This window comes from Ictidomys tridecemlineatus, chromosome 13 (genome assembly GCF_052094955.1).
Source record: "Ictidomys tridecemlineatus isolate mIctTri1 chromosome 13, mIctTri1.hap1, whole genome shotgun sequence".
In the NCBI taxonomy this organism is placed as follows: domain Eukaryota; kingdom Metazoa; phylum Chordata; class Mammalia; order Rodentia; family Sciuridae; genus Ictidomys; species Ictidomys tridecemlineatus.
In genome coordinates this window covers 38,956,363-38,965,494 of record NC_135489.1, presented here as the reverse complement: position 1 = coordinate 38,965,494, position 9,132 = coordinate 38,956,363, and the positions used below count along the sequence as shown (strand labels likewise).

At 32.9% G+C, this 9,132-nt stretch overlaps 1 protein-coding gene across 1 annotated transcript in view; it reads right to left on the bottom strand.

Annotated features, from left to right (window-relative positions):
• Window positions 1–5,071: 5,071 nt before the first annotated feature.
• Window positions 5,072–9,132, bottom strand: part of B4galt6 (beta-1,4-galactosyltransferase 6) — a 57,486-nt gene continuing 53,425 nt past the window's right edge. Inside the window, exon 9 of the mRNA XM_005337458.5 lies at window positions 5,072–8,691. Within this exon, the coding sequence (XP_005337515.1) occupies window positions 8,544–8,691 (148 nt within the window). The 3' untranslated portion in view covers window positions 5,072–8,543. The remainder of the gene's footprint in view (window positions 8,692–9,132) is intronic.

Sequence of the window (9,132 nt, the reverse complement as noted above, 5' to 3'; positions counted from 1 at the left end):
GAAAACCTGAAATGGAACCCAGTTATCCCACTCCTCGGTTTATACTCAAAGGACTTAAAAACAGCATACTATAGTGATTCAGCCACATCAATGTTTATAGCAGCATAATGCACAATAGCTAATTTGTGAATCCAATCTAGATATCCTTCAGTAGATGAATGGATAAAGAAAATGTGGTATATATACACAATGGAATATTACTCAGCATTAAAAGAGAGTAAAAATCATGGCATTTGCAGGTAAATAGATGGAGATGGCGAATATTATGCTAAGTGAAGCAAGCCAGTCCCCCCCAAAACAAATTCCAAATGTTTTCTCTGATATAAGGATGTTGATTCATAATGGGAATGGGGCTGGGGGAGCATGGGTGGAATAGATGAACGCTAGATAAGGCAAGAGGAGGGAGGGTAAGGGAGGGGGTGTGGGGGTAGGAAAGACAGTGGAATGAGATGAACATCATTACCCTAAGTACACATATGAAGACACGAATGGTGTGACTCTACATTATGTACAACCAGAGATATGAAAAATTGCGCTCTGTATGTGTAATATGAATTGAAATGCATTCTGCTGTCATATATAACAAATTAGAATTAAAAATAGGAAAGGAAGAAGTAAAATCATAACTATTTGTAGATGATATGATCCTACACCTAGAAGGTCCAAAAAAAAAAAAAAAAACTCTATTAAAAGGCTGTCAGAGCTAATAAACAAATTTGGCAAAGCAGAAGTTTACAAAATCAACATACAAAAATCAATAGCTTTCCTATATACCAACAATGAATCTGCCAAGAAAGAAATAAGGAAAACAATTGCATTCACAATAGCCTTTAAAAAAAATTACCTAAGAATAAATCTAACCAAGGAGGTGAAAGACCCCTACAATGAAAACTATGGACACTGAAGAAAGAAATTGAAGGAGACCTCAGAAGACAGAAAGACTTCCCATGTATAGGCAGAATTACATTGTTAAAATAGCTACACTACTAATAGTAATATACAGACTCAATGCCATCTCCATCAAAATACCAATGACATTCTCACAGTCCTAAAATTCATTTGGAAAAATAAAAGACCCAGAGTAGCCAAGTCAACTCTAATTAAAAAAAAAAAAAAAAAAAAAAAGCAGCAGCAGCAGCAGCAATGCTGACTTCAAACTATACTACAGAGCTATAGAAACAAAATCTTAATGGTATTGGCGTAAAAACAGACATGTAGGTCGATGGCACAGAATAGAAGACACAGAGATAAACCCACCAAGAGTTATCTATGTGAAAAGGTGCCAAAACACACACACTGGAGAAATAACAACCTTTTAAACAAATGGTGCTAGGAATACTGGTTATTCTTATGTAAAAGAATGAGATTAGACTCTTATCTCTTACCCTGCACAATAATCAACTCTAAATGGATCAAAGATTTAGAAATTACACCAGAAACTACGCAATTCCTAGAAGAAAATGTAGAGGAAACAGTCTAGCATAGAGGCACAAACAATGACTTTCTCAACAGAATCCCTAAAGCTTAGGAAATAATGCCAAAGAGTTATTCAATGGAATGGCATAAAATTAAAAAGCTTCTTGGGCTGGGGATGTGGCTCAAGCGGTAGCGCACTCGCCTGGCATGTGTGCAGCCCGGGTTCGATCCTCAGCACCACATATAAAGATGTTGTGTCCGCCGAAAAACTAAAAAATAAATATTAAAAAATTCTCTCTCTCTTTAAAAAAAAAAAAAAAAGCTTCTGCACAACAAGAGATACAATTAGGAATGTGAAGAAAGAACCCACAGAATGGGGAAAAATCTTTGCTAGGTACTCTTCTGACACAGGATTTATATCTAGAAAGAAGTCAAAACACCAAACCACCAAGTTAATAAATGAACAAATGAATTAAGCAGACACTTCTCAACAAATGGACAACAAATGCCTGAAAAAAATGTTCAATATCATTGGAAATTAGAGAAATACAAATCAAAACTATAGTGAAATTTCATCTTACACCAGCCAGAAGAGCAGTCATCAAGAATACAAACAATAAAAGCTGAAGAGGATGTGGAGAAAAAGGAACACTTTCAAAAAAAGTTGGTGAGATTATAAATTTGTAAAACCACTAAAGAAATCAGTACAGAGGCTTCTCAAAAGAGTAGGCATGGAACCACCATATGACACCCCAACCCCAATACCACTCCTGGGTGCTTATCCTAAAGAATTAATTATGCATATTCATACTTACAGCAACACGATTCACCATAGCAAAACTATGGAACCAACCCAGATGTCTATCAACAAATGAATGGATAAAGAAAATGTGGTATATATGCACAATAGAGTTTTACTCAGCCATAAAGAAAAACAAAATAATCTTATTTATGTAAAAATGAATGGAACTTGAAAGTATTTTGTTAACCAAAATAAGTCTATCTCAGAGGGTCAAGGGTCATCGTTTTCTCTCATACACAAAAGCTGGAGAATAAAGAGAAAAAGAAAAATGTGTGTATGGAGGAGTCCTCATGAAAATCAAGGGAAGATCAGTAGAGGAAAGGGACCAGAGGTGGGAGGTTTACACGGAGGGGTAAGTTCTGGGGAGTGATATTGGCCAAATTATATTGTTATCTTGTGTGCATATACAAGATATATAAACAAACGTACAATAATGAATCATTCTTATGTACAACTATAACACACCAATAAAACAATGTGGGCAATAATGTCAACTTTGGGATTACAAATGTGTTTGCAAGTCACACAATAAAACTTAACAGGTGAAACTATAAAGAGGGCTGGGGTTGTAGCTCGGTGGTAGAGCACTTGCCTGGCATGTATGAGACACTGGGCTCAATTCTCAGCACCACATATAAATAAATAAATATATATAAAAATGTATTACATCAGGGGCTGGGTGGTGGCTCAGTGGTAGAGCACTTGCCTAACATATGTGAGGCACTGGGTTCAATTCTCAGCACAGCATATAAATAAATAAAGGTCCATTGACAACTAAAAATATTAAGAATATATGTGTGTGTATGTGTATATACATAAAATTAAAGTATCACTGTAGTGACACTTGTATATTCATACTTACAGCAATACAATTCACAATAGCCAAATTATGGAACCAATCCAGATGTCTATCAACAAATGAATGGATAAAGAAAATGTGGTATATATGCACAATAGAGTTTTATTCAGCCATAAAAAAAACCAAAATTATGTTATTTATATAAAAATGGATGGAACTTGAGAGCATATGTATATATGCATATACATATATGTATTATATATATATATATATATACACACACACACATATATATACATATATATATTACATCATTAAGAAAGAAACAAAAGACCCTGATTAATATTTGCCACATTTCTTCTCATTACTATACTGACAAATTTTTAACTATGTACCTTTGCCAGATTTATTGTTTTCATAATTTCATATCATCATCACTGACTCAATTTCCTAGAATTTGAGAATGCAGCATTATTCTTTAAATATTATCCAGAACAATTTGCACAAAAGAAAAGGTGGAAACTAAAGGTGGAAACTGACTTAATATGAACCATGTTTTTGTTCAATATGAGGCACTGTGCTAAGTGTTCGATTAGGGTTACCTTGTTGAATAATTTCAACGATCTTCCAGTTGTTCCTATCAACCTAGATTGAGAGAGCAGGAAACAGAACTATAAAGCTTTCAATTTTTACTAATTTCTCACAGATAATGACAGGGGAATCCCCTGAATTCAATTCAAATCAGTCCAACTCCTAAGTCTTAACTTACTATTCCAACCTCACCTTCCACGGTCCTCCTCAAAGTTTACTGCAAATTGTTAAGGCCCATTGCCAAAAAACATTTCAACTACCCTTCTGAAACATATACCCTTCAGCTATACATTTATAGCTGAGAAATATTACATGCCTGGAGAAAAGCTGTTCAATAAACACTGCATTAGTGAAATACAAAACCGATGTTTTACATGGGACACAAACCAGCACCTCATTAGATGGCATGCAGTTTCCACTCCATAGGTTCTGAAAGAACAAAGGTGGTAAATACCAGTAGATAAGAGTGTTCGATACTGCTTAAGATCCTCCAAAGCACAGAATCTCACTGATAAAACTGGGAAGATTAAATTAGCAATGGATTTCAAGTCTATCAAAATGTTATAGGAATGTGTTAAGAAAGATTCAAGTTTTATTTTTCAAACAATATAATTGCAGAACAGATGAGTGATCACTTTTTTTTTTCCTGAAACTCACTTACATCAAGTAGAATAGCACATGGTCCTTAAGAGCCTTCTCCAAAACACATTTTTGTCTAGAATACACTCACAAACTTTAATACATGTATTTAAAGAATATATGTAAGTGTGTGTGTGTATGTGTGTGTGTGTGTGTGTACATGGTTATTATATTGAGTTAGCCTGTTCCATCAGAGGACATATTAGTACCATAAACAGGAATCTAGGGCAGACTAACCAAATTGAATTTTATGATTTTAAATGATTAAGTGACTGAACTATTATAATTTAACAACTGGCTTTACGTGTGATATATAGTGGTCATATCCTTATAGATCATGCTATGCAAAAAAAATTAATAGTACTTAGAAACAGTAAGTTGATAAAAGTCATGATCTCACAATCTAGCCCAAGTACTCGTCTTTTAAATCTAGTCTCTTAAGTATTTTCAAGATTTGCCTTAAAGATCTTCTTGACTACTGATAGCTGAAAAATGAACTGTCCATAGTTAATGTCAGCTTAGTTTTCTGAAATTCTGCAGGGAGAAGAAAATTTATATTTAAAGTGAATTCTTAAATATTTGCCTTGATATAACAGATTACCAACCGTACTAATGAAAATATTAGTCTTTTTTGACGTACAAGCTATGATGTGATCGCTAAGTGTATTTAACTATGGCTGCTTTATACTCATGTTGCAACCCTAAAGTCAACCAAGACTGTCATCAATAACTCACTGGATATTCAAGAAAACAAACAAAAATCACCAGCTAAGCTGGGGGAAGGGGGAGTTCCTGAGAGAAAATAATTACATCATCACACAAAGTCTGTAGAACATTATATTTCATAAAAGACAATAATAAAAAAGTACAAACATTTCCATGAGAAGCAAAAAAAAAAAGAGTACAAGAAATTAATAGCATTTATTTCAGTGCATTTATGTAGAAGCCTTTTATATCTTAATAAATAATTTTAAGTACACTTCCTCTTTCTGATAAATACCATGGTCACTTGTTCTCTTAGTTGGCATACTTGCAAATCCAAGGCAATAATTCTAGAATACTATTTATTTGAAAAGTACATACAGGAATATAACAGAGACAAGCAAAGGCCAAATAATATGACATTAAATCTGCTTTCACTTATAGGGACTCTCCAAAAGGGGTATATTGCATTGGATACTTTTCCATTTTGTTTTAAAGTGGATATCATTATTGTGGCTTGGACACAAGTGTAAGTTTTTAACACACAAATTTTGTACTTATATAATATTGTTAGTAAGGTTTTTTGAGAGAACATCTTTCACAAAATACAAACAAACAAAAATCTAAATTTAGACTTTAAAAAAATACTTATCATACCCTAGTTTTGGCAAAGAATTAAATTACTATCTTCACTGTGAATTAGATATAACATCACCACTGTGTACACCTTTCCCTTTTCTCTTCTACTGACAAGCCCATTAATTTTGATTCCTCCTCTAGTAAAAGGCACTATATAGTTATACAGTAGTGCCATGGGAACCCTTAATATGTCTATGTCCACAGATAAAGGAAATATAATAGATAAGTTATCAGATGACGTCTTCATAATTTCAGAAATGTTTCAATTTGCTTGACTTGATTTGTTTAGAAATGACATAATACTTTTAAACAGACATACCTAGCATTGCACCCGATACAGAATAGGCAATCAATACATATTCATTAATAAGTCTGCCAAACATACCATATAGAAGAGTGTTTGCATTCATAATTATTTGTTAATCTTTAGGAAATAAATTCATTGTTATACAATGAAGACAACTGGGCAAATCTCTTTCATTCTTTTCATTTATATGGAAAACATATAAAGGTCACTGTTTATAGCCAAAAATAATTTTAGGTCTGTACTTAATATTTACATCCCACTCCTAAACCAATATTAATGTCACAAGAAAATAAGGCAGATAGTATAGAACTGAGTTCTCTAAAAACTGTAAAATAGGCATCAAAATGAAAAGATGTTTTTAGACAGTCACATTAAAATGAGAAAAATGTTTCCCTAATAAGACTCAGAAATTATCTTGATTTTGCCCACCTTTAAAATATTTGAGTATTACTGGGTTATTTATGCTCCTATATTCCTACTATCTTGTTAGTGGTCAGCAAACATTTGTTATCATTACCATTCTGCTTTCATTTCATCCAATTTAAAAAATTATGTTGGCTTGTGGGAAGCAAAATGACCAGATACACAAATTAAATACAAATATCTTAATTTGCAGAAGGTTTGATTTTCACTATTTTGAGTACCACAAAAAACTAAAAGACAAATATCTTGAAAATATTTCTAAGAAATCAATATGGGAAATCTGTTTGGTATCATTCTAGGCTATCAGTTTTCTCAAAGTATAATAATTCTGATTATTTTATGACTTGGCTTGTGATCATTTGTATTACCAAAACTGCCACAGAAAATGACATTTGAAAATTAACTTGCAACCCAAGATAAACAATCATATTTCTGTTTTAGGTGAACAACCCACAAAACTAATATGACCCAAACATTTCTCAAGTGTAGAATTCTATCATTCTTCATTGTTATTGAAAATTCACTTTATAATAGGTACACAACTTTTTGTCTTAAAGTTGTGAAAATACGCAAGCCTGGTGGCACATGTCTCTAATCCGGGGAACTCTGGAGGGCTGAGACAGAAGGAACCAAAGTTTGTGGCCAGCCTCAGCAATTTAGTGAGACCCTCAGCAACTTAGTGAGATCCTGTCTCAAAAATCAAAAAATAAAAAGGACAGGGGATACAGTCCAGTGGTAAAGTTTGACTGGGTTTAATCCAGTAACCCCCCAAATATTGTAGGATATTTTAAAGAACCTACATAACTGATAAGTTTCAAAGTAAAAATATTGTTTGGTTTTTGCCATGGAAAACTCTGCCCAATTTTAAGATAAATATACTTGGTATCAGGTTGTTGGAGCGGTCTTCAGAAGTGTCATATTACAAATAACTGATAATGCATTTTAAGATAACTCTATTAACTTTTACTTTTAACAAGAAAATTTTAGTAATTAACACCCAATTGTTTGAAAATGAAAAAAAAAACAGTTTGAATGAAACCAGCTGACATTAAAAGGGTCCTTTTCAAAAGTGAAATTCTACAAGACTGAGAATTAAAATTTGTTTTTTATCTAGTAAGCATTTATCTTCATAAAAATAGAACATTTAATTTCTTATCTAATAGTATAACTCATTTATATAAGTACTACTGGGTTTTCTGTAGCTCATTCTTGAAAAAGAAAACATTTTTTAAAAAATGAAGATACTGGGGTTTTTTTTGGCTCTTCTGAACTAGAAATAATAAATTGCTATTCATTATGAATTAAAAAAAAATACAGTGTATAAACAACCTTGGAAACATTTTTTGAGGCACAAAATCCCTGACACACCAGAGGTACATGAAAGACATTTAACAAAGAGGTCCTTTATATCATGTCACATCACAACTTTTAAGATTTTCTTGGTAATACTCATGCAATATGCATAAACAATATGGTTGTGATTTAGCAAAATCTGATGAGATTGCAAGCAAGGAAAAAAACAGGTAATCCTGGCAGGAAGAAAAGCTGTTTAAGTCCTTTCTTCTTTCCCTTTAAAGCCCTACGAAAGCTGTGACTTCTTCCATACGAGAGGCTGGAGACCTACAGCTGAAAACTAGTATAACAGTTTACTGTATTAATTTACTGTCAACTATTGACAGTTCCTTCATTTCACACAAGGTTTAACCTTTGTTTAGTGACATCAATTTACAGTGTTTTATTTTTTTTCCATGCAAATAAAAAATGTCTATAAAAGTCCAAGGAAAGCATAACCAATTACATGCAAAATCGTAACACATCTTATTTCTCAACAATTTGAACACATTAATTTACATCACATATGTACAAAGTATGTTTAAACGGAAATAAAAAGCATTCTCTTGAATTAAATTATAGATTTCAGTATAAAAAAAAACTTTCTCTTTGTGGGGAGCTCTCTCAACTTCCAATCTCAAGCAACCGCTCTGGTTTCTGCAGTGCTCGCCATGGGGTGTGTCTTGAAGTAGAGAGGAGGGGCGTGTCTCGAAGTAGAGAGGAGGGGTGTAAGAAGGATGAATGTATGTAATCCCACACTGTAAACATTGAGGACTGCTGGCTCTTCTCAGAGATCAGGGCACTGAGACATCCAATTGCTGACCTCCACTAAGAGTGCACTCCAAGTTTATGATCCAGTACTGTGGTCTACCCTGCCATGACAGCTACTTCTTTTAATAGTCTTCGACTGGAGCTAACTCTGGCATGAGGTTCACAGATATATTTGTATACAACCTATCAACCAGTATTTTTGGCATGTATAATAAATTGTTCAACCCATCGATGTATTGACGCTCCTTAGAATACCTTAGTAATTTATACCTACAGTGTGAAAGGAGAAAAAGAAATAACAGAAATATGTTCAAAAATGGAAAGCTGATGTAAAATATAATTCTAGGTTAACTTACAATTAAAGCTCTTTATAATTTCAAGTTTTTATGAATAATTAAAAATCTCTAAAACACTATTCTAAATTAGTATTTTTACTGGACCAAAAAAAAAAAAAAAGCCACCTAAAAAAATTATTTTGCAATCTTACAACTTAGACATCCCTGAAATAAAATGTGTTATTTTATGAAATGGAAACACTTTTAAAAAAAATAGTTAACTTAATTCCTAAATATAACATATCTGGGTTCTTTAATATAATGTAAAAATATGTGTGTATGTATAATTTCTTTTCAAAACAAGCACAAAAAGTGCTTTCCTTCCATAGAGAATATTCTCTTTGGCAAATTTTTAACCTGCCAAATGTTAATGTTA